General features: G+C 40.6%; 1 protein-coding gene across 3 annotated transcripts in view; it reads right to left on the reverse strand.

Annotated features, from left to right (window-relative positions):
* LOC123999355 (acid-sensing ion channel 2) overlaps window positions 1-26,497 on the reverse strand; it is a 607,124-nt gene that overhangs the window by 41,018 nt on the left and 539,609 nt on the right. For all 3 annotated transcript variants that reach the window (XM_046305020.1, XM_046305021.1, XM_046305019.1), the window contains one exon: window positions 14,789-14,939. In XM_046305020.1, coding sequence (XP_046160976.1) covers window positions 14,789-14,939 — 151 coding nt within the window. The remainder of the gene's footprint in view (window positions 1-14,788; window positions 14,940-26,497) is intronic.

Genomic DNA, 26,497 nt, shown 5'->3' on the forward strand with positions numbered 1-26,497 from the left:
CTGCTAAATGACTTAAATGTAATGTAAATGTATGTGTCTTGTACATTATGAGGAAAATATATATTCTTTTTGAAATACTAATTTAGATGGGGGAGAACGGAGGGCATGGATTATATGAGCATCAACACACACTGCTATGTGAGTTTACTGTACAGTCCATCACGAACACAACAAATCACCATCACCAGATTTGATCTGAATGAGATGGACAGATAGAAAGTGTGATTGAAATAATCATCAGTACCGCCATCATCATTCTTATCACCATCGTTTCCACAGGTAATGTATTTGGGTGGGACTTCCGAAATAAATGACTATGGATTGCCTTCCTCTCAGGGCGTGTCAGCTGTGATTCCATCTCCGGCTGAAATGAGAAATCACAGAGCAGAGGGGAATAAGAGAATCAGTCCTTGCAGAGGAAGAAAACGGGCTGAGAGTGTGTGAGAGAGAGAGAGAGAAAGACCGAGATAGTGTGTATGTGTCCACGAATGTGTGTATGAAATCAAATAAGAACAGTCACATCTAATCTTGTGCGGGCCCCTGCTGCCAGGGTTCACATCTCCCACATAGCCCGGGGTCAACCTTGTTTCTGCTATTCCATCACATTACATTCCCTCTCTCCGCCAACCCTCACACACCTCCCTCCCGCCACCCCTCACACACCTCCCTCCCTCCACACCTCACACACCTCCCTCCCACCACCCATCACACACCTCCCTCCCTCCACACCTCACACACCTCCCACCCTCCACCTCTCACACACCTCCCTCCCTCCCTCCCTCCACCCCTCACACACCTCCCTCCCTCCACCCCTCACACACCTCCCTCCCTCCCACCCTCACACACCTTCCTCCCTCCCTCCCGCCATCCTTCACACACCTCCCACACAGCCAGAGGGTTTGCCAATTGCCATACACCACAGCTGCGGACCCCCACCACACTACCCAGCCAATCTGCCATGCTGTAGCCTATCTGATCCAGCCACTTGTGTTTGATCAGGCAGCAAGTTTGACACTACACTGTCCTCCTTCTAGAAATACGCATGCTGTTCCATGTTGCATTTGATGAGTAACATTGCTCATTTGGACATTCATGTAAACAGGGGTGCTTCATGGTCAAGTTTCCACACACACACACAAGTCAATGTCTATTATCACCAAGAAACACTAAAAAGGCATCGGAGGAGTATTTTCCACTCCAGTGTGGATCATACCCGCTGTCTGACCTGTTGTTGAAAGGGCCTCACAGCACCACAAGTCTGTTGAGAAGCCTGAGAGTGCTGAATTAATATGACAGAGCAGAGAGAGAAGGGCCCTTAGAACTACAACATGTGCTAGGTTCTGTTTGAAGTTCCACTCTCCTCTTTTTTCTAACATGGTGGATATTTGAGATGATGATGGCAGGTTGTTAGAGGGAGAGAGGATACAGAGAGAGAGAGAGAGAGAGAGAGAGAGAGAGAGGGTATTACTGCCGAGGATCCTCTGAACACCAAAGGTAATGATTCAAGTTCATTAGCTGTGAATCCAATGTAGTTTTGCGGCATTCTGAAGGGAAAATCTAAATAACTCAATGGAGAATCAGAATCTAAACAATTCAATGGAGAATCAGAATCTAAACAACTCAATGGGGAATCAGAATCTAAACAACTCAACAACTCAAAGGAGATTCAGAATCTAAACAACTCAATGGGGAATCAGAATCTAAACAACTCAATGGAGATTCAGAATCTAAACAACTCAAAGGAGATTCAGAATCTAAACAACTCAATGGGGAATCAGAATCTAAACAACTCAATGGGGAATCAGAATCTAAACAACTCAATGGGGAATCAGAATATAAACAACTCAATGGAGATTCAGAATCTAAACAACTCAATAGGGAATCAGAATCTGAACAACTCAATGAGGAATCAGAGTCTAAACAACTCAATGGAGGATCAGAATCAAATCGAAGAGACAGAGAAAGGGAAAACAGAGGGAGGACAGAAGGAGAAAGATATAGCAGCATGAGGGAATGGGGAGAAAGAACATGGAGCGAGAAAGGGATGGAGCGTTATAGAGAGAGAAAGAGGTGGAGAAATTTGTCCTGGCTTGTCTGTGAAAAGATGAGAGAAAAATCAAAGTTAAGGATTTCTCTTTCATGGTTACAAATGAAGGCCGTGGCTAATCTATCCTCTCATACAGTATCCAACGCTTCAGATTGGAGTCAGGATGGAGTCATGAGCGTGTGTGTATCAATGTTAACTCAATTACTATGAGGCTGTATACGATCACATACACTGAGTGTACAGAGCATTAGGAACACCTTCCTAATATTGAGTTGCACCCACTTTTGCCCTCAGAACAGCCTCAATTCGTCAGGGCATGGACTCTACAAGGTGTCGAAAGCGTTCCACAGGGTTGTTGGCCCACGTTGACTCCAATGCTTCCCACAGTTGTGTCAAGTTGGCTGGATGTCCTTTGGGTGGTGGACCATTCTTGATACACACGGGAAACGGTTGAGCATGAAAAACCCAGCAGAGCTGTATTTCTTGACACAATCAAACCGGTCCGCCTGGAAGCTACTACCATACCCCGTTCTATGGCACTTAAATATTTAGTCTTGCCCATTCACCCTCTGAAAGGTCCACATACACAATCCATGTCTCAATTGTCTCAAGTCTTAAAAATCATTCTTTAACCGGTCTCCTTCCCTTCATCTACACTGATTGAAGTGGATTTAACAGGTGACTTCAATAAGGGATCATAGCTTTCACCTGGATTCACCTGGTCAGTTCATGTCATGGAAAGAACAATGTTCTGTAGACTCTCTATGCGTGGGAATACTTTGGAACAGATTTGGTAGTGGTGGGATGCTGTAAATAACTGAGCCAATTGAAGTAGGTGACAGGGAGGAAGTGAACATTCACTTTCATTGTTTTAAAGGTGAGATAATGAGCTGCCTGGGGATATTCTATAATATCCCTCAGAACAATTTCAACTTAATCCTGTTATATAAGCAAAACCTTCACCGAAGATCTACCTGGCTACTTTCATAGCACATTATGAATTACAAAGGTGAGTGTTTCCCTTTGTTTAGTACATATAAACAACCCATCTTATTGCTTTGATGCTTAGATAGCTTTACATGACTCCTGGTACAGTTGCGGTTGGAAATTTATATACATCTTAGCCAAATACATTTAAACTCAGTTTTTCACAATTCCTGACATTTAAACCTAGTAAAAATTCCATTTTAGGTCAGTTAGGATCACCACTTTATTTTAAGAATGTGAAATGTCAGAATAATAGTAGAGAGAATGATTTATTTCAGCTTTTATTTTCTTTCATCACATTCCCAGTGGGTCAGAAGTTTACATACACTCAATTAGTATTTGGTAGCATTGCCTTTAAATTGTTTGACTTGGGTCAAACGTCTCAGGTAGCCTTCCACAAGCTTCTCACAATAAGTTGGGTCAATTTTGGCCCATTCCTCCTCACAGAGATGGTGTAACTGAGTCAGGTTTGTAGGCCTCCTTGCTCGCACACACTTTTTCAGTTCTGCCCACTGTCATGACATTGCCCTCTTTGGGTACAGCGAGCACTATTCCCCCTCCCTCTGCAACATCCCGCTCTCTCTGTCTTTCCTACATCCAGGCTGCTGCGACCTCAGGTCGTAAATTCCTGGAGGAGAATCCTGCCTCATGGCCAGACAGTATAGAGAGAGAGTGAGTTTTCATAGAGAGAACAAAGGAATTTCGTCCAGCTCACAGAAGTTGACAACCAAACAATATTCAGGTTCTGGAGAAGGTATAAAAGATCGGTGAAGAATCCAGTTACGAACTGGTCCGTCTGGTACAGTTTTGTGAAACTCATGAGAGACAATACAGCCACATTACCATAACCATGTTTATACAAGAGTCTCTGTTATGATAAAATGAATGAATAAAGATGAAACTATTTGTGAAATTATGTAATGTGATTTTAGACTGTTTAAAGAAGGAAACTCCAATTCCCTTTGGAGTTGAACTAAATCAGAGGGCCGCCCATGAGGACAGTTAGGACCCGGCGTCATGGGACAGCCCTTTTCTATGTTCCGAATAAAACCCCCACCTGAGTTTTCCCACTTCAGACCAGCTTACCTCGATAACGAGAGGGCCAAGGTTTGATACCAGACCAGTACCTCTATCACAGAGGGAAATAAGGTTTAAGTAGATTGCTGAATCTTTTAACCATTCCACGTGGTTAAACTCTTAGACTATCGATATCGACAGAATAAGAAGAAGTATTTGATATTCATTATTAGTCTGCAGCTAGTCGGCATCATTGAACGCGAAGAACGACAACCGCCGAAACATCTATCCAAATACAACATTTCTGAATGGGACTCTGAAGTATCCATTCTAACCACGAAAGACGGGCGGATGAACTTCCAACAGAAAGAAAGACGATTCCAACAAAGATCACGTGACACACTGAGCGTAAATAAATATACTGATTGCAATTATTACCGAATGAGTGAGCGTTCATGTGCAAAGGATTAGCATTTCATTTGTTATAATTATCAACTTTGTAGTGACTTTTATCTTTCGCGCCCCTCAGTCTTTTGTCCACCAAGCCGCCATGCCGGTTTAGCCCACTAGGGCACATTCCCCTATCATTTCCTTGTAACCATATTTACATTTACATTTACATTTAAGTCATTTAGCAGACGCTCTTATCCAGAGCGACTTACAAATTGGAACCATATGTACTTTGTTTGTTTGTGTGCATTTCTGTGATTAATTAATTACTTTGTAAATAAATATAGAATGACAATTGATATATGGGTGACTCATAGTGAAGACTGGGTTCGTGCAGATAACAATTTAAGACATTTGGAATGAGACTATAATGTGAGGTAAAGAATAATTCATTAATCAGTGATCAGATATTAAAATATCTGAAAGTTATATTAGGAAAATTATAACTTTGTAATCTGAATATTTTCCTTGGTGCCTGGACTTCCTAGTTACAGTGCCTTGCGAAAGTATTTGGCCCCTTTGAACTTTGCGAGCTTTTGCCACATTTCAGGCTTCAAACATAAAGATATAAAATTGTATTTTTTTTGTGAAGAATCAACAACAAGTGGGACACAATCATGAAGTGGAACGACATTTATTGGATATTTCAAACTTTTTTAACAAATCAAAAACTGAAAAATTGGGCATGCAAAATTATTCAGCCCCTTTACTTTCAGTGCAGCAAACTCTCTCCAGAAGTTCAGTGAGGATCTCTGAATGATCCAATGTTGACCTAAATGACTAATGATGATAAATACAATCCACCTGTGTGTAATTAAGTCTCTGTATAAATGCACCTGCACTGTGATAGTCTCAGAGGTCCGTTAAAAGCGCAGAGAGCATCATGAAGAACAAGGAACACACTAGGCAGGTCCGAGATACTGTTGTGAAGAAGCTTAAAGCCGGATTTGGATACAAAAATATTTCCCAAGCTTTAAACATCCCAAGGAGCACTGTGCAAGCGATAATATTGAAATAGAAGGAGTATCAGACCACTGCAAATCTACCAAGACCTGGCCGTCCCTCTAAACTTTCAGCTCATACAAGGAGAAGACTGATCAGAGATGCAGCCAAGAGGCCCATGATCACTCTGGATGAACTGCAGAGATCTACAGCTAAGGTGGGAGACTCTGTCCATAGGACAACAATCAGTTGTATATTGCACAAATCTGGCCTTTATGGAAGAGTGGCAAGAAGAAAGCCATTTCTTAAAGATATCCATAAAAAGTGTTGTTTAAAGTTTGCCACAAGCCACCTGGGAGACACACCAAACATGTGGAAGAAGGTGCTCTGGTCAGATGAAACCCAAATTGAACTTTTTGGCAACAATGCAAAACATTATGTTTGGCGTAAAAGCAACACAGCTCATCACGCTGAACACACCATCCCCACTGTCAAACATGGTGTTAGAATGGCCAAGTCAAAGTCCAGACCTGAATCCAATCAAGAATCTGTGGAAAGAACTGAAAACTGCTGTTCACAAATGCTCTCCATCCAACCTCACTGAGCTCGAGCTGTTTTGCAAGGAGGAATGGGAAAAAATTTCAGTCTCTTGATGTGCAAAACTGATAGAGACATACCCCAGGTGACTTACAGCTGTAATCACAGCAAAAGGTGGCGCTACAAAGTATTAACTTAAGGTGGCTGAATAATTTTGCACGCCCAATTTTTCAGTTTTTGATTTGTTAAAAAAGTTTGAAATATCCAATAAATGTCGTTCCACTTCATGATTGTGTCCCACTTGTTGTTGATTCTTCACAAAAAATACAGTTTTATATCTTTATGTTTGAAGCCTGAAATGTGGCAAAAGGTCGCAAAGTTCAAGGGGGCCGAATACTTTCGCAAGGCACTGTAACTTGGAAGTCCAGGCACCAAGGAATATATTCAGGCACTGTAATTACAGTTACATGATTAATAAGTTTAATCACGTAATACTAATTACAGAGAATCTTTGATAAAGATTCCTCTTCAGTTTAATGATGCCAAAGACACGACACCACATATTTTCTATAGGATCGAGGTCAGGGTTTTGTGATGTCCACTCCAATACCTTGACTTTGTTGTCCTTAAGCCATTTTGCCACAACTTTGGAAGTATGTTTGGGGTGTGCCATTTGGAAGACACATTTGTGACCAAGCTTTAACTTCCTGACTGATGTCTTGAGATGTTGCTTCAACATATCCACATAATTTTACTTATTCATGATGACATCTATTTAGTGAAGTGCACCAGTCCCTCCTGCAGCAAAACACCCCCACAACATGATGCTGCCACCCCGATGCTTCTCGGTTGGGATGGTGTTCTTCGGCTTGCAAGCCTCTCCCTTTTTCCTCCAAACATAACGATGGTCATTATGGCCAAGCATTTCTATTTCTCCAAAAAGTACGATCTTTGTTCCCATGTGCAGTTGCAAACCGTAGCTTTTTTTATGGCGGTTTTGGAGCAGTGGCTTCTGCTTGCCGAGCGGCCTTTCAGGTTATGTTAATGTAGCACTCGTTTTACTGTAGGATGATTTGCACTTTTTGCACCAACGTACGTCTCCAGTAGACAGAACGCGCCTCCTTCCTGAGAGGTATGACGGCTGTGTGGTCCCGTGTTTATACTTGCGTACTATTGTTTGAACAGATGAACGTGGTCCCTTCAGGTGTTTGGAAATTGCTCCCAGGATGAACCAGACTTGTGGAGGTCTACAATTTTTTTTCTGAGGTCTTGGCTGATTTCTTTTGATTTTCCCATGATGTCAAGCAAAGAGGCACTGAGTTTGAAGGTAGACCTTGAAATACATCCACAGATACACATCCAATTGACTCAAATGATGTAAATTAGCCTATCAGAAGCTTCTAAAGCTATGACATCATTTTCTGGAATTTTCCAAGCTGTTTAAAGGCACAGTCAACTTAGTGTATGTAAACTTCTGACCCACTGGTATTGTGATACAGTGAATTACAAGTGAAATAATCTGTCTGTAAACAGTTTTTGGAAACATGACTTGTGTCATGCACAAAGTAGATGTCCTAACCGACTTGCCAAAACTATAGTTTGTTAACAAGATATTTGTGGAGTGGTTTAAAAACGTGTTTTAATTAATGACTCCAACCTAAGTGTATGTAAACTTCCGACTTCAACTGTATGTTTGATCAAGAACATTTTAGGTAAAAGAAAACATTTAAAGCACTGTTAGTCTCGTGGAATCAAATAAAATACAAACCTATAATGCAACAATTTCAAAGATTTTACTGAGTTACAGTTCATATAAGAAAATCTGTCATTTGAATTAAATTCATTAGACCCTAATCTATGGATTTCAAATGACTAGGAATACTGATATGCATCTACCTTAAAAAAAATGTGAGGGAAGTAGATCAGAAAACCAGTCACTATCTGGTGTGAACACCATTTGACTCATGCAGCGCGACACCTCCTTCACATAGAGTTGATCAGGTTGTTGATTGTGTCCTGTGGAACGCTGTTCCACTCCTCTTCAATGGCTTTGCAAAGTTGCTGGATATTGGGGGGATATGGACATGCTGTAGTACACGTCGATCCAGAGCATCCCAAACCTGCTCAGTGGGTGACATGTCTGGTGTGTATACAGGTGTCACGCACTCTATGCATAGTGGGTGCGGAGTCAGGTGCAGGAAGCAGAGGGTAAAGAACAATGTTTTATTCCGGCGCAGGGAAAATGGTCACGCCAAAACACCAGGCGCAAATATAAGACCGGCCCAAATCCAGGGCCCAACCAGTCAAGAGGAAAACAAAGGAAATCGCACAACCACAAACATGAACAGAGGAAAAATAAGCCCGCACAAAGAGCAGGCGGGCATACCGGATTAAATAGCCCAACTAAAACCTAAACAAGAAACAGGCGGAACCAATAAAACAAAACCAACAGAAAAGGGAAAGGGGATCGGCGGCAGCTAGTAGATCGGTGACGATGACTGCCGAGCGCCGCTCGGACAGGAAGAGGAGCCACCTTCGGTGGGACTCATGTCAACAGGCTATGGAATAAATGGGGCATTTTCAGCTTCCAGGTATTATGTACAGATCCTTGCAACATGGGGCTGTGCATTATCATGCTGAAACATGAGATGATGGCGGCGGATGAATGGCACGACAATGGGCCTCAGGATCTCCTTACAGTACCTCTGTGCATTCAATCCATTGATAAAATGCAATTGTGTTCATTGTCCATAGTATATGCCTGCCCATAGCATAACCCCCTGGCCACCATGATGCACTCTGTTCACAACGTTGACATCAATAACCCGCTTGCCCACACAACGTCTGCCATCTGCCCGGTATAGTTGAAACCGGGATTCATCCGTGAAGAGCACACTTCTCCAGTGTGCTAGTGGCCATCGAAGGTGAGCATTTACCACTGCAGTCAGTTACAATGCCGAACTGCAGTCAGGTCAAGACCCTGGTTAGGATGACAAGCAGGCAAATGAGCTTCCCTGAGACAGTTTCTGACAGTTTTTGCAGAATGTCTTCGGTTGTGCAAACCCACAGTTTCATCAGCAGTCTGGGTGGCTGGTCTCAGGTGATCCCGCTGGTGAAGAAGCCGGATGTAGAGGTCCTGGGCTGGCATGGTTACACAGGGTCTGCAGTTGTGAGGCCGGTTGGACATCGGTGGTATTGTGTTGAGTGACAAAACTGCACATTTTAGAGTGGCCTTTTATTGTCCCCTGTACAAGGTGCACCTGTGCAATGATCATGCTGTTTAATCAGCTTCTTGATATGCCACACCTGTCAGGAGGATGGATTATCTTGTCAAAGGAGAAATGCCCACTAACACGGATGTAAATAAATCCTCCACATACAACACCCTTTCAGCCAGGAACATTCTGTTAAAGGTCCCCAAAGCACACACATCCATAGGTCGCTTGTCTTTTCAGTTCCCTGCAGCTAGCGACTGGAACAAGCTGCAACAAACACTCAAACTGGGCCGTTTTATCTCCATCTCTTCATTCAAAGACTCAATCATGCACACTCTTGCTGACAGTTGTGGCTGCTTTGCGTGATATATTGTCGTCTCTACCTTCTTGCCCTTTGTGCTGTTGTCTGTGCCCAATAATGTTTGTACCATGTTTTGTGCTGTTGTCTGTGCCCAATAATGGTTGTACCATGTTTTGTGCTGTTGTCTGTGCCCAATAATGGTTGTACCATGTTTTGTGCTGTTGTCTGTACCCAATAATGTTTGTACCATGTTTTGTGCTGTTGTCTATGCCCAATAATGGTTGTACCATGTTTTGTGCTGTTGTCTATGCCCAATAATGTTTGTACCATGTTTTGTGCTGTTGTCTATGCCCAATAATGTTTGTACCATGTTTTGTGCTGTTGTCTATGCCCAATAATGTTTATACCATGTTTTGTGCTGTTGTCTGTGCCCAATAATGGTTGTACCATGTTTTGTGCTGTTGTCTATGCCCAATAATGGTTGTACCATGTTTTGTGCTGTTGTCTATGCCCAATAATGGTTGTACCATGTTTTGTGCTGTTGTCTATGCCCAATAATGGTTGTACCATGTTTTGTGCTGTTGTCTATGCCCAATAATGTTTGTACCATGTTTTGTGCTGTTGTCTATGCCCAATAATGGTTGTACCATGTTTTGTGCTGTTGTCTATGCCCAATAATGTTTGTACCATGTTTTGTGTCTGTTGTTTGTACCATGTTTTGTGCTATTGTCTGTGCCCAATAATGGTTGTACCATGTTTTGTGCTGTTGTCTATGCCCAATAATGTTTGTACCATGTTTTGTGCTGTTGTCTATGCCCAATAATGTTTGTACCATGTTTTGTGCTGTTGTCTATGCCCAATAATGTTTGTACCATGTTTTGTGCTGTTGTCTATGCCCAATGTTTGTACCATGTTTTGTGCTGTTGTCTATGCCCAATAATGTTTGTACCATGTTTTGTGCTGTTGTCTATGCCCAATCATGTTTGTACCATGTTTTGTGCTGTTGTCTGTGCCCAATAATGGTTGTACCATGTTTTGTGCTGTTGTCTATGCCCAATAATGTTTGTACCATGTTTTGTGCTGTTGTCTATGCCCAATAATGGTTGTACCATGTTTTGTGCTGTTGTCTGTGCCCAATAATGTTTATACCATGTTTTGTGCTGTTGTCTATGCCCAATAATGTTTGTACCATGTTTTGTGCTGCTCCATGTTGTGCTGCTGCCATGTTGTGTTGCTACCATGTTGTTTTCATGTTGTGCTGCTCCATGTTGTGCTGCTGCCATGTTGTGTTGCTACCATGTTGTTTTCATGTTGTGTTGCTACCATGTTGTTTTCATGTTGTGTAGCTACCATGATGTTTTCATGTTGTGTAGCTACCATGTTGTTTTCATGTTGTGTTGCTACCATGTTGTTTTCATGTTGTGTTGCTACCATGTTGTTTTCATGTTGTGTTGCTACCATGTTGTTTTCATGTTGTGTTGCTACCATGTTGTTTTCATGTTGTGTTGCTACCATGTTGTTTTCATGTTGTGTTGCTACCATGTTGTTTTCATGTTGTGTTACTACCATGTTGTTTTCATGTTGTGTAGCTACCATGCTGTAGCAACACAACATGAAAAGGTCTTAGGTCTCTCTTTATGTAGTGGCTCCCGAGTGGTGCAGTGGTCTAAGGCACTGAATTGCAGTGCTTGAGGCATCACTACAGACACCCTGGTTTGAATCCTGGCTGTACCACAACCGGCCATGATTGGGATTCCCATTAGGGCGGTGCACAATTGGCCCAGTTCTGTCCGGGTTTGGCCGGTGTAGGCCGTCATTGTAAATAAGAACTTGTTCTTAACTGACTTGCCTAGTTAAATAAAATGTATAAAAATAAATGGTGTTGTGATGTGTGTTTTGTCCCATATTTTTATTTTATATTTTTAATCCCAGCCCCCGTCCCCGCAGGAGGTAGGCCATCATTGTAAATAAGAATTTATTCTTAACTGTGTTCAAATAAGAATTTGTTCTTAACTGTGTTCAAATAAGAATTTGTTCTTAACTGTGTTGAAATAAGAATGTTTTCTTAAAGGTATAAAGGTTAAAAAAACACTGTTGCATTTGTTGTTGAATTTTACCCCTTTTCCTGGTGTCCAATTGTTGCTACTATCTTGTCTCATCGCTACAACTCCCGTACGGGCTCGGTAGAGACCAAGGTTGAAAGTCATGCATCCTCCGATACACAACCTATCCAAGCCGCACTGCTTCTTAACACAGCACACATCCAACCCGGAAGCCAGCCGCACCAATGTGTCAGAGGAAACACCATGCACCTGGCAACCTTGGTTCGCGTGCACTGTGCCTGGCCCACCACAGGAGTCGCTGGTGTGCAATGAGACAAGGATATCCCTACCGGCCAAACCCTCCCTAACCCGGACGACGCTAGGCCAATTGTGCGTTGCCCCACGGACCTCCCGGTCACGGCCGGTTACGACAGAGCCTGGGTGCGAACCCAGAGTCTCTGGTGGCACAGCTGGCGCTGCAGTACAGCATCGTTAACCACTGCGCCACACGGGAGGCCCACATTTATAGTTTTGTTCAGTGCAGTGTAATAACATCACAGTCCGATGTGAAATGCTAAGTGTTTAACTCCCCACTCCTGCAAAAATTCAGTAGTTAACCCAACGGCAGAATGAGATAACAAGTCTTCAGATCAAGAGAAGAGTGAGAAAACGCCTGGCTCTTCCACTTTCTAATCTGAACTTCAGTTGACCTCTCTTGCAGTTAGGGACAATCCATACAACATCCCACACAAACACGGCCAAGATCGCATTGTGTTCGATAAGGACTTAAGAAAGTACAGCGAAAAAAGGAATACATTGATTGGAAACAACAGAGGAAGCCTGTTAATACTGTGAAAGGTGGTTGTAGTAAGTGTTGACACTGTATTATGCACCCTGGGCAAAATCTTAGGTCGAAATCAATAGCAGCTATGTGCATATTTTCCATATGTTACGTGTTCCTGTCTGAGGACAGTGAACAATAACAAAGTGTGTGGTATTGGAGAAGCCAGAGGTCAAGTGCCACGGCTGAGTCCCAAACGGCACCCGATTCCCTTTATTGTGCACTACGTTTGAGCAGGGCCCAAAGTAGTGTACTGTACAGGGAATAGGGTGCCATTTGGGGTGAAGCCAATGAGTTTCATCAGACACACAGTGGAGAAGTGGAGCTGGAGGTTAGCACAGCGACTGCAGCAAATCTCTCTTTAAATTCACATGAAAGTTATTCAAATGTTTGTAAAAGTAAATGATTGGAGAAAATGACTTCGATGAGGTCCTGATCACTTGACAAGTCGTCATTGAATTCCACTTGACAACCCTGCAAATATTTAAGATGCACTTGAGAGATCAGCCCCTCGAATACAGCTAATGTATGAGAGGAAATGATAGAGACAATCTGAAGCTCTCATTATTTCTTCCACCGAGCAATCCTGATGCCAATGTGAGTTGCAGTGTATCTAGGCAACTGCATATCTATTTCTAAAACACCGCACACACTTACGCTGGTGATCAAATTAAGATAGCACATCTGTAGTTAAGTGTAATAACAAATGGGTTGGGTTGTGTACGTTAATAATGACTAATAAAGTGATTGTTGTCATAATTTTAAAAAATCAATCTAGTCTAATTAATATAAATAAAAAAGACAAAAATGACTTTACACTACAGATGTAGGATCTTCATTTGATCACTCTTTTGTTGCACAGTAGGAAATGTAAACTTTTAGTATATTCAATGTTTAAAAGGGCTTCTAAAGTTTGTAATTTCCACTTTAAAATGTCAGACTTGATTTGCCCTTACAAAAAAATGTATCAACCCCTACAAAGAAGTCAATTAATTCTAATCTACATACTACTTTGCTTTTTCTGTTGCTGCAAGATCATTTTCCTGCTGTAGAAAACTGGCTCAAATTACGATCCTACATCTGTACTGTGCTCCTGTTGATGCGGCCCAGTTATTTTTTTATTATCTGGATTTTGACCTATCGGATAGGATTAAATGCATAGAAATATAATTAATTGAACAGACAAATCATTGACTTGAATGAGGCCAATTCTATTCATTCCATTTCTATGCATTTAATCCTATCCAATAGGAAAAATCTAGATAGATAACTTTTTAAAAACTGGGCCCAGGAAACTGTGGATTTTGACTACCCCTAGCTGACAGTAAAATACCCAGGAACCAAAAAAAAAGAGTTCCCTTCTTCAGATCAATAAATATCCCATGCCAAATGTCAACACCCCCTCTTCCTCCATGGTTCTATCCTGATACTGTCCACTTCCTATGTACTACAAACTAACTCCTGTGAGTCCAGACATGACAGTATGGCAGCAAAACAAGCTGCCTCTCTAGCCTCTAAAGCTCCCAGGACGTGTCTAATATGTCCAGTATGTCCGTTGTGTCTGGTTTGTCTGGTGTATCAAGTGTGTCTAATATGTCCGGTATGTCCGTTGTGTCTGGTTTGTCTGGTGTGTCCAGTGTGTCTAATATGTCCGGTATGTCCGTTGTGTCCGGTTTGTCTGGTGTGCCCAGTGTGTCCGGTGCCTCTGCTTAGGAGCCACTGGTCTTGATTTAAGTCTTTAAAGGCACTGAGGCCCTGCTTCTCTGAGGTGGAAGCAGTGAGGAGGAAGCTGTGAGGAGGAAGTTCTGAGCCCCCTGTTATCTGCTGACAGGACTGAGCCAGCTGGTTGTGTGCTAATTAATCCATACAGGCACAGAGGGATAAACAAGGGCACCATCCAGGGCCCTCCATCCCACTAGGAGACTCTACAAAGAGGTCTACACTCTCACTGTGCTGCTAGATGCCCCTCTGTATAGCGACTTAGCCTCTGCCTTATCACAACAGACTTAAACACACCAGTGATGGGAAGGGACAGCTGAGGAGAAGCCTATGTGTCCCACTGCTAATCTGAGAAGAACATGTGGAGAACTGATCGGGGAAAATAAACGGCATGATACATGTTCTATATATGGATAGTAAATATAGTCTATCTGCTAGAGGGCCCAAATTGTGAGAAAACTGATAAAGGAAAGGCCTCGCTTCCAAATCTGAAAGGAAAAGCACATCCTGACTTGACAGCAAGTCAATACATTTTGGGCAGAATTTATATAAATGGTGAAAAGCACAGGACATAGAATATAACCTTGGGGGACACCAGTCGTCAACTCCACACAGTCAGATTGAACACCCTCTACATGGATACATTGTGACTTGGATGGAGAGGGTCAGGTATGGTGTAGTTGGGCCTACCTGTGTCGCCCCACACGGGTAGGTACTCGTCCTGCTGGATGTCCAGCATAATCTCCAGGCCGTTCCCCGTCCCTCCCTTCATGGTGGTCCGCAGCGTCTTCCCCTCCTCCGCTGCATTGAACATGTAACACTTCCCATACCTGGTGAACACCTGCAGAGAAAGAAAGAGAGAGAGAGAGAGAGAGAGAGAGAGAGAGAGAGAGAGAGAGAGAGAGAGAGAGAGAGAGAGAGAGAGAGAGAGAGAGAGAGAGAGAGAGAGAGAGAGAGAGAGAGAGAGAGAGAGAGAGAGAGAGAGAGATATTAACTAATCATAAACTGGTACCATGACATTCCCTGAGGCGGTTTAGGGAAGAACTGTCCTTATAGCCTTCTAAATGCATTAGGATATCAGCAGGCTGAACTCGATATGATAATGATTGTAACGGCCTACAGGCTAATTCAAATGACAACAACAGAGCTGGTAACAAAAGTTAAGTATTAAGGATTCATGTGGAGACGAGGAACACAACATGTTGATTTGTCCCTTGGTTGCCCTTGATAGAAATCCATGATCAATCCCAAGCGCACACAACAACCTTCTAACACATTCTCCTATGATTACCAAAAATTGGAAGAGGCACCTTGTGCCTTTTAAAAATGTGTTTACGAGCATACACTTTATGGCACGGCAATGGGCCACATTGGAGACAAATCCTTTCATTTCAGTGTAATGGAGCATGTGGCTGTTGTTCCCTCTCCCTTCAAGTGGCTGGATGTGCAGAAGCATTACAGGCTGTGGAGCCGTCGCTCTCTGAAGAACAGCTAATAACAGGCTTTCTGCAGCTCCACTCTGCTCCGGTCAGGTGGAGAAAGCACTTTTCAGCTCCTATATTGGGTAAAGTAGGGCCAGATTAGGCCTTAAAGGAAAGTAGAGAATTGAAAACAGCATGGGCACTTTATCCTGTAATCACTTAAAAGCGGTGCTCACTCTGCCATTAGTGGCATGGAGTTCATGGGAGGAAAAACCTGCATTCGCCATCCCCATTTTCAGTACATTGTTAACAGTTCAAGGAAAACTGTTGAGATGCCATTATGAGAAGGAATGCATAGGGAAAGCTCAGATTTGTCTTGGTAATAACTGAACTTTTGCCTCTCATTCAATCAAACAAATCGGCACAGTTATATGTCACACCACTGTGCTAGATAGCGACTTTGAGGTTTATATGAATACTAGACAGGTGTAAAATGCAGAATCAGTGCAGCTTATTGAGAGACAGGTGTGTAAAAGATGTACACACGTAAATTAGATGGGTGTTGGGAGGTCCCTGCTCATGGATAATAATCACCATAACAACCCTCAGCCCACCTTCCTTTCCCTCACCAATCAGAGAAGGACGGAGGAATAGAATGTTGTTTGAACATCTTCAACAAGGTCACACACTCCAAGCCTTCTTATTGGATAGAAGCAGTGGCCTATCTGCCCTTCTATGTTCCGGTCTGGGATCAGTGTGGTTCTGGGAGCTCAGAATGGTTACAGTTACAGGGCCTTCAGAAAGTATTCACAGCCCTTGACTTTTCCCTCATTTTGTTGTGTTACAGCCTGAATTTAAAATGGTTACATTTTGTTTCAGTGGCCCACACACAATACCACAATGTCTTAATGGAATGTTTACTAAGTAATAAAAAATGTTTACTAAGTAATTAAAAATGAAAAGCTGAAATGTCAATAAGCATTCAACCCCTTTGCTATGGCAATCCTAAATAAGTTCAGGAGTACAAATTTGCTTAACAAGTTAACAAGTCACATAATACGTTGTACTCACTCTGTGTGCAATAATAGTGTTTAATATGATGTTTGAATGACTACCTCATCTCTGTACCCCACACATACAATTGTCCGTAAGGTCCCTCAGTTGAGCAGTGAATTTCAAATACAGATTCAACCGCAAAGACAAGGGAGATTTTCCAATGCCTCACAAAGAAGGGCACCTATTGGTAGATGGGTAAAACAAAGCAGACATTGAATATCTGTTTGAGCATGGTGCAGTTATTAATTACACTTTGGATGGTGTATCAATACAACCAGTCACTACAAATATACAGGTGTCCTTCCTAACTCAGTTGCCGTGAAGAAGGAAACCGCTCAGGGATTTCACCATGAAGCCAACAATTACAGAGTGTAATGGCTGGGATAGGGGAAAACTGAGGATGGATCAACAACATTGTAGTTACTCCACAATACTAACCTAAATATCAGTGAAAAGAAGGAAACCTGTACAGAATGAAAGTATTCCAAAACATGCATCCTGTTTGCAATAAGGCACAAAAGTAAAATTGCAAAAAATGTGTTAAAGAAATGAACTCTATGTCCTGAATACAAAGTGTTGTGTTTGGGGCAAATCCAATACAACCCATCACTGAGTACCACTCTTCATATTTTCGACCATGGTGGTGGCTGCATCATTTTATCCTTGTCACTGGCAACGACTAGGGACTTTTTAAAGTTAAAAGTAAATAGAATATGGGCCTCCCGCGTTGCGCAGCGGTCTGCGGTATCACTACAGCCTGGGGTTCGATCCCAGGCTGTGTCATAACCGGCCGTGATCGGGAGTCCCATAGGGCGGCGCACAATTGGCTCAGCGTTGTCCGGGTTAGGGGAGAGTTTGGTCAGGGAAGCTTTAGTTGGCTCATCGCACTAGCGACTCCTTGTGGTTGACTGGCCACCTACAGGCTGACTTCGGTTGTCAGCTGAACGGTGTTTCCTCCGATACATTGGTGCGGCTGGCTTCTGGGTTAAGCTTGAGGGTGTTAAGAAGCACAGTTTGGCGCATCATGTTTCGGTGGAGGGATGACTCGATCTTTGCCTCTTCCGAGCCCATTGGGGAGTTGCAGCAATGAGACAAGATCGTAATTGGATCGCATTTGGATATGACAAAATTGGGAAGGAAAAAATTTATAATAGTAATAGGAATAGCACTAAGCACAGGCAAAACCTATGTAAATAAGATATTTCTGTATTTCATTTTCAATACATTTGCAAACATTAATAAAAACATGTTTTCATTTTGTCATTATGGGGTATTGTGTGCAGATGGGTGTGATTAAAAAAAATATTTAATCCATTTTGAATTCAGTCTGTAACATAACAAAATGTGGAATAAGTCAAGGGGTATGAATACATTCAGTCTTCTTAATAGAGGGCTTTTCCATGACCAGCAGGGTTGGGTAGGTTACTTTCTAAATGCCATCAGTTACAGTTACTAGTCTCTCTCCAAAATTGTAATCAGTAACGTAACTTTTGGATTACCCAAACTCAATAACATAATCTGATAACATTCATACTTTTAGATTACTTTCCCCTTAAGAGGCATAAGAATAAGACAAGAATGTATGTTACCAATTGAATGGCATCTATTGAAGGATAAATGAATGTTATAGTTTACATAGCTGGTCATATATGGATGTTATAGTTTACATAGCTGGTCATATATGGATGTTATAGTTTACATAGCTGGTCATATATGGATGTTATAGTTTACATAGCTGGTCATATATGGATGTTATAGTTTACATAGCTGGTCATATATGGATGTTATAGTTTACATAGCTGGTCATATATGGATGTTATAGTTTACATAGCTGGTCATATATGGATGTTATAGTTTACATAGCTGGTCATATATGGATGTTATAGTTTACATAGCTGGTCATATATGGATGTTATAGTTTACATAGCTGGTCATATATGGATGTTTACATAGCTGGTCATATATGGATGTTATAGTTTACATAGCTGGTCATATATGGATGTTATAGTTTACATAGCTGGTCATATATGGATGTTATAGTTTACATAGCTGGTCATATATGGATGTTATAGTTTACATAGCTGGTCATATATGGATGTTATAGTTTACATAGCTGGTCATATATGGATGTTATAGTTTACATAGCTGGTCATATATGGATGTTATAGTTTACATAGCTGGTCATATATGGATGTTATAGTTTACATAGCTGGTCATATATGGATGTTATAGTTTACATAGCTGGTCATATATGGATGTTATAGTTTACTGCTGGTCATATATGGATGTTATAGTTTACATAGCTGGTCATATATGGATGTTATAGTTTACATAGCTGGTCATATATGGATGTTATAGTTTACATAGCTGGTCATATATGGATGTTATAGTTTACATAGCTGGTCATATGGATGGATAGCTGGTCATAGGATTAGTTTACATAGCTGGTCATATATGGATGTTATAGTTTACATAGCTGGTCATATATGGATGTGGTATAGTTTATATAGCTGGTCATATATGGATGTTATAGTTTACATAGCTGGTCATATATGGATGTTATAGTTTATATGGATGTTATAGTTTACATAGCTGGTCATATATGGATGTTATAGTTTACATAGCTGGTCATATATGGATGTTATAGTTTACATAGCTGGTCATATATGGATGTTATAGTTTACATAGCTGGTCATATATGGATGTTATAGTTTACATAGCTGGTCATATATGGATGTTATAGTTTACATAGCTGGTCATATATGGATGTTATAGTTTACATAGCTGGTCATATATGGATGTTATAGTTTACATAGCTGGTCATATATGGATGTTATAGTTTACATAGCTGGTCATATATGGATGTTATAGTTTACATAGCTGGTCATATATGGATGTTATAGTTTACATAGCTGGTCATATATGGATGTTATAGTTTACATAGCTGGTCATATATGGATGTTATAGTTTACATAGCTGGTCATATATGGATGTTATAGTTTACATAGCTGGTCATATATGGATGTTATAGTTTACATAGCTGGTCATGGATGTTATAGTTTACATATATGGTCATATATGGATGTTATAGTTTACATAGCTGGTCATATATGGATGTTATAGTTTACATAGCTGGTCATATATGGATGTTATAGTTTACATAGCTGGTCATATATGGATGTTATAGTTTACATAGCTGGTCATATATGGATGTTATAGTTTACATAGCTGGTCATATATGGATGTTATAGTTTACATAGCTGGTCATATATGGATGTTATAGTTTACATAGCTGGTCATATATGGATGTTATAGTTTATAGTTTAGCTGGTCATATATGGATGTTATAGTTTACATAGCTGGTCATATATGGATGTTATAGTTTACATAGCTGGTCATATATGGATGTTATAGTTTACATAGCTGGTCATATATGGATGTTATAGTTTACATAGCTGGTCATATATGGATAGCTGGTCATATATGGATGTTATAGTTTACATAGCTGGTCATATATGGATGTTATAGTTTACATAGCTGGTCATATATGCTGGTCATATATGGATGTTATAGTTTACATAGCTGGTCATATATGGATGTTATAGTTTACATAGCTGGTCATATATGGATGTTATAGTTTACATAGCTGGTCATATATGGATGTTATAGTTTACATAGCTGGTCATATATGGATGTTATAGTTTACATAGCTGGTCATATATGGATGTTATAGTTGGTCATATATGGATGTTATAGTTTACATAGCTGGTCATATATGGATGTTATAGTTTACATAGCTGGTCATATATGGATGTTATAGTTTACATAGCTGGTCATATATGGATGTTATAGTTTACATAGCTGGTCATATATGGATGTTATAGTAGTTTATATGGATGTTATAGTTTACATAGCTGGTCATATATGGATGTTATAGTTTACATAGCTGGTCATATATGGATGTTATAGTTTACATAGCTGGTCATATATGGATGTTATAGTTTACATAGCTGGTCATATATGGATGTTATAGTTTACATAGCTGGTCATATATGGATGTTATAGTTTACATAGCTGGTCATATATGGATGTTATAGTTTACATAGCTGGTCATATATGGATGTTATAGTTTACATAGCTGGTCATATATGGATGTTATAGTTTACATAGCTGGTCATATATGGATGTTATAGTTTACATAGCTGGTCATATATGGATGTTATAGTTTACATAGCTGGTCATATATGGATGTTATAGTTTACATAGCTGGTCATATATGGATGTTATAGTTTACATAGCTGGTCATATATGGATGTTATAGTTTACATAGCTGGTCATATATGGATGTTATAGTTTATATAGGATGGTCATATATGGATGTTATAGTTTACATAGCTGGTCATATATGGATGTTATAGTTTATAGCTGGTCATATATGGATGCTGTTTACATAGCTGTCATATATGGATGTTATAGTTTACATAGCTGGTCATATATGGATGTTATAGTTTACATAGCTGGTCATATATGGATGTTATAGTTTACATAGCTGGTCATATATGGATGTTATAGTTTACATAGCTGGTCATATATGGATGTTATAGTTTACATAGCTGGTCATATATGGATGTTATAGTTTACATAGCTGGTCATATATGGATGTTATAGTTTACATAGCTGGTCATATATGGATGTTATAGTTTACATAGCTGGTCATATATGGATGTTATAGTTTACATAGCTGGTCATATATGGATGTTATAGTTTACATAGCTGGTCATATATGGATGTTATAGTTTACATAGCTGGTCATATATGGATGTTATAGTTTACATAGCTGGTCATATATGGATGTTATAGTTTACATAGCTGGTCATATATGGATGTTATAGTTTACATAGCTGGTCATATATGGATGTTATAGTTTACATAGCTGGTCATATATGGATGTTATAGTTTACATAGCTGGTCATATATGGATGTTATAGTTTACATAGCTGGTCATATATGGATGTTATAGTTTACATAGCTGGTCATATATGGATGTTATAGTTTACATAGCTGGTCATATATGGATGTTATAGATAGTGGTCATATATGGATGTTATAGTTTACATAGCTGGTCATATATGGATGTTATAGTTTACATAGCTGGTCATATATGGATGTTATAGTTTACATAGCTGGTCATATATTGATGTTATAGTTTACATAGCTGGTCATATATGGATGTTATAGTTTACATAGCTGGTCATATATGGATGTTATAGTTTACATAGCTGGTCATATATGGATGTTATAGTTTACATAGCTGGTCATATATGGATGTTATAGTTTACATAGCTGGTCATATATGGATGTTATAGTTTACATAGCTGGTCATATATGGATGTTATAGTTTACATAGCTGGTCATATATGGATGTTATAGTTTACATAGCTGGTCATATATGGATGTTATAGTTTACATAGCTGGTCATATATGGATGTTATAGTTTACATAGCTGGATGTTACATTTTACTTTATGGGTTGGTTCTGCAGGCTTCTTCTAACCCATCGCTTTCTACTGCATACAATAATATGATAAAATGATATCTTTACATTAAAAACCAAAGTCTATCAGAATTCCAGTCATTCCAATAAATGTTAGACCCCTTGATCTTCAAGAATAGGACTTGGAAATATAGTAGTAAAGATTAGCCAAATTGTAACCCCAAAACTAAGGACTTATTAGCCATTCCTACTCTGTTGTTTATGATTTTGTTGTCATGATGACTGATTAGGCTCATTGACTCGAGTTGGAAAGAAAATGCTGCGCTCACGGAATGGCATGCTTTGAGCACTGCTGAAAACTTATATATAATTGGAAAAGGGTTTTTTAAATGATCAATTAGCCTTTTAAAATGATAAACTTGGATTAGCTAACGTGCCATTGGAACACAGGAGTGATGGTTGCTGATAATTGGCCTCTGTACGCCTACATAGACATTCCATTAAAAATCTGCTGTTTCCAGCTACGGTAGTCATTTACAACATTAACAATGTCTACACTGTATTTCTGATCAATTTGATGTTATTTTAATGGACACATTTTTTTTGCTTTTCTTTCAAAAACAAGGACATTTCTAAGTGACCCAAAACTCATGAACGGTAGTGTGTATATCATTTATAAGTCCAACAATGGATGTAGCTATGAGGGCACAAGGCGAGACCCAAATGCAGACAGAGGAGGCAGATGGTAGAGCCTTGAAATGTATTATAACAAATGGAGTAGGCAAAGGCAGGTCGGGGACAGGCAAGAGTTTATAAACCAGGTCAGAGTCCAAACAGTACCAGACGATAGACAGTCTCGAGGTCAGGCCAGGCAGGGGTCAGAAACCAGATCCGAGTCCAAAACAGTACAAGGGGATAGGCAGGCTGGTAGTCAGAACAGGCAGAGTGGTCAGGCAGGTGGGTGCAGAGTCAGGACAGGCAAGGGTCAAAACCAGGAGGACTAGGAACAAACAGAGATTGGGGAAAAATATGAGGAAGGAAAACCCTGGTTGACTTGGCAAACAAGACAAACTGGCACAGAGAGACAGGAAACACAGGGATATATACACCGGGGATAAAAAGCGACACCTGGAGGGGGTGGAGACAATCACAAGGACAGGTGAACCAGATCAGGGAGTGACAGTAGCAACTACAGATTGCCCCTTTAAGTCTATCAAAAGTGTGCACGTTTCAGCATGTGTCCATTAGGACTATGGATATTTATTTTTATCAGCATGAATTAGATTGAGCAATAAAAGCCCCACTTTTATTCCATAGGCTTGGGTCCTCTCTATGCGGCTTTTGAAAGAGCGCATTTTTCATTGGCTGTCCACTGGTTTCAAAAACAATGATTGATAGGAAGCTTAAAGTTCTTGAAATCAACCATTATTGGGTTCAAATACACATTCAGATTTGTGAACTGCCATCCACAACAACCACAATCCGTAAGGCGCAAATGGCTAAATGAGAGAGCAGCAGTGTGATTCACATCAATGAGCTATGTAGATATCAATAGTAAGATATATCCGTATCGTTGTAGACTACACCACTGCTGCCATCCTTATCTCATTGCGTTTATTAACATGTGATCATCTTTGGATGCTGACAGCAATCGCAACATTGGAAGACAGTCTACAAAAGCCTATTCCTGCTCTTTTCCCGTGATCCATCAAACTCACTCAGGTGGAACAAACTTAAACTTGAGCCTTTTTTCAATGCTGATTTGAATGTCATTGAGGAAAGAGAAGTGTCAAAGATTTTTTTCCGCAAACATGCTTTCTGAATTTAAAAGTAATCCTCTAAGTCAAAGATTTTTTTCCGAAACATGCTTTCTGAATTTAAAAGTAATCCTCCAGTCTAAGTCATCTAGTTTTTCTAAATGATCTGTAATATGATTACAATATTTTTGCTGGCAACGTAACAGATTACAGTTATCGTTTTTAGTTAATCCCTTACATGTAATCCGTTACTCCCCAACCCTGATGGCCAGTGTATGAGTGCTTCTATGGACATGAGTAATTGTCCAGGTGGACAGTGTTATGGTGATAGAAGGATGTGGGTAGAAAGGGAGTACGGACACCCCCTTCTCCTCAGTAGAGCAGCTCCCTCCTTCCACAGATATTCATCTATCTAAATGATACATCAGGGGCTAAGAGCTGCCACAGCCCAGAGACGGGGGATACATATTCATGGAGAAATCACTCTTGGTTTGCAGGTACTCGTGTCTCGGTGTCTGTCTCTGACTGGGACTGGGCTTAACTGTACCAGGGATGGCTCCGGTTGATAGCATAGTGACAGAAATACCCGAGTGTATAGAGACCAATATGGACCCAGCCTGCATGACTGGAGAATATCAACATCAGCAGTATGTCCCAGCATAGACAGTAATCTGTCAATGTCAAAACACATTGGTCCAAACCTAACAGACCAAAAAGCAGACTGAATGGGATTCAACATGCAGTAGCATCCCAGTAAACAGGTTGTTTTGGTCGTCAGCATGACCTTGGGTCATTTGACTAAAGTATCTCTGTCGGCTAATTAGAGCTTACATTAGAGTTAATAAGCATCAGTCCAAACCATTCACACACTCAAGTGCTCCCTTGGAACCCTCGCTGCTAACTGGGCAGGTAACATCATGTTTAATTACCCAGCGGTCATCTAAACTTGCACGATATGCCTGTGAGTTTCTGTGAGTGTGTGTATAACACAGATAACGCGTATCTGCACTGCCCAACACAGATGTACTGTAGTAATGGTGCTCTGAACTCTCCTCCTCTGAAGTTGTTGGTTGTCTATTAGGGACCATCATCATCATCATCGTCTCTCTGGAGCTTCTTGTCAGACCCTCTCTGTCTCTAGAAACAGTAATGATGTACTGTATGAGTGACAGGGAGGGCTAGGACCAGGTCAACATCCTATTAACACCTTACCACACCTCATCAGCCACGCCACAGGGGAAGAGCCAACCAAAAGTTACCAGGGTGGTTTTGTCATTTTGGTACCCCTCAGACAGTTGTCTGACCCTGCTGTCTCTCCTTCATTTTGTTCCCTCCCACTCAGTTATTATCTCCATCTCTGCTTGCCTCGAGTCATTCTGCCAGAGGGAGGAGAGTAATGACTCCTCACACCACCACAGAAATATCAAATAACTTTGGTACCTGGCCAAGGGGCGGTTACAGGCAATACCTGTAAAGTAGCAAACTAAAGTAAAGAGACACTTCTCAGAGTTCTCATGCACTGAGGCCATTACTTTTCTGAAAAACAGGATGGTAGAATATGGACCATGAGTATCAGCATTCTCAAAATAGCTCCATCCTGTCTGCTATTAATACAGTGCCTTGCGAAAGTATTCGGCCCCCTTGAACTTTGCGACCTTTTGCCACATTTCAGGCTTCAAACATAAAGATATAAAACTGTATTTTTTTGTGTGAAGAATCAACAACAAGTGGGACACAATCATGAAGTGGAACGACATTTATTGGATATTTCAAACTTTTTTAACAAATCAAAAACGGAAAAATCGGGCGTGCAAAATTATTCAGCCCCTTTACTTTCAGTGCAGCAAACTCTCTCCAGAAGTTCAGTGAGGATCTCTGAATGATCCAATTGTCACACCCTGACCATAGTTTGCTTTGTATGTTTCTATGTTTTGGTTGGTCAGGGTGTGAGCTGGGTGGGCATCCTATGTTACATGTCTAGTTTGTCTAGTTCTATGTTTGATATGGTTTTCAATCAGAGGCAGGTGTTCGTCATTGTCTCTGATTGGGAACCATATTTAGGTAGCCTGTTTGGTGTTGGGTTTTGTGGGTGATTGTCCTTAGTGTCTTGATGTCCTTTTTCTGTGTGTATGTGCACCAGTATTAGGCTGTTTCGGTTTTCGTTACGTTTATTGTTTTGTAGTGTTTGTATTTCGATTCGTGTTGCTTCAGTTGAATAAACTGAAATTGGATCGCAATCTACACGCCTCATTTTGGTCCGACTCTCTTTCCCATACAGAAAACCGTGACACCAATGTTTACCTAAATGACTTATGATAATAAATACAATCCACCTGTGTGTAATCAAGTCTCCGTATAAATGCACCTGCACTGTGATAGTCTCAGAGGTCCGTTAAAAGCGCAGAGAGCATCATGAAGAACAAGGAACAAACCAGGCAGGTCCGAGATACTGTTGTGAAGAAGTTTAAAGCTGGATTTGTATACAAAAAGATTTCCCAATCTTTAAACATCCCAAGGAGCACTGTGCAAGCCATAATATTGAAATGGAAGGAGTATAAGACCACTGCAAATCTACCAAGACCTGGGCGTTCCTCTAAACTTTCAGCTCATACAAGGAGAAGACTGATCAGAGATGCAGCCAAGAGGCCCATGATCACTCTGGATGAACTGCA

The sequence above is a fragment of the Oncorhynchus gorbuscha genome, linkage group LG16 (genome assembly GCF_021184085.1).
Source record: "Oncorhynchus gorbuscha isolate QuinsamMale2020 ecotype Even-year linkage group LG16, OgorEven_v1.0, whole genome shotgun sequence".
In the NCBI taxonomy this organism is placed as follows: domain Eukaryota; kingdom Metazoa; phylum Chordata; class Actinopteri; order Salmoniformes; family Salmonidae; genus Oncorhynchus; species Oncorhynchus gorbuscha.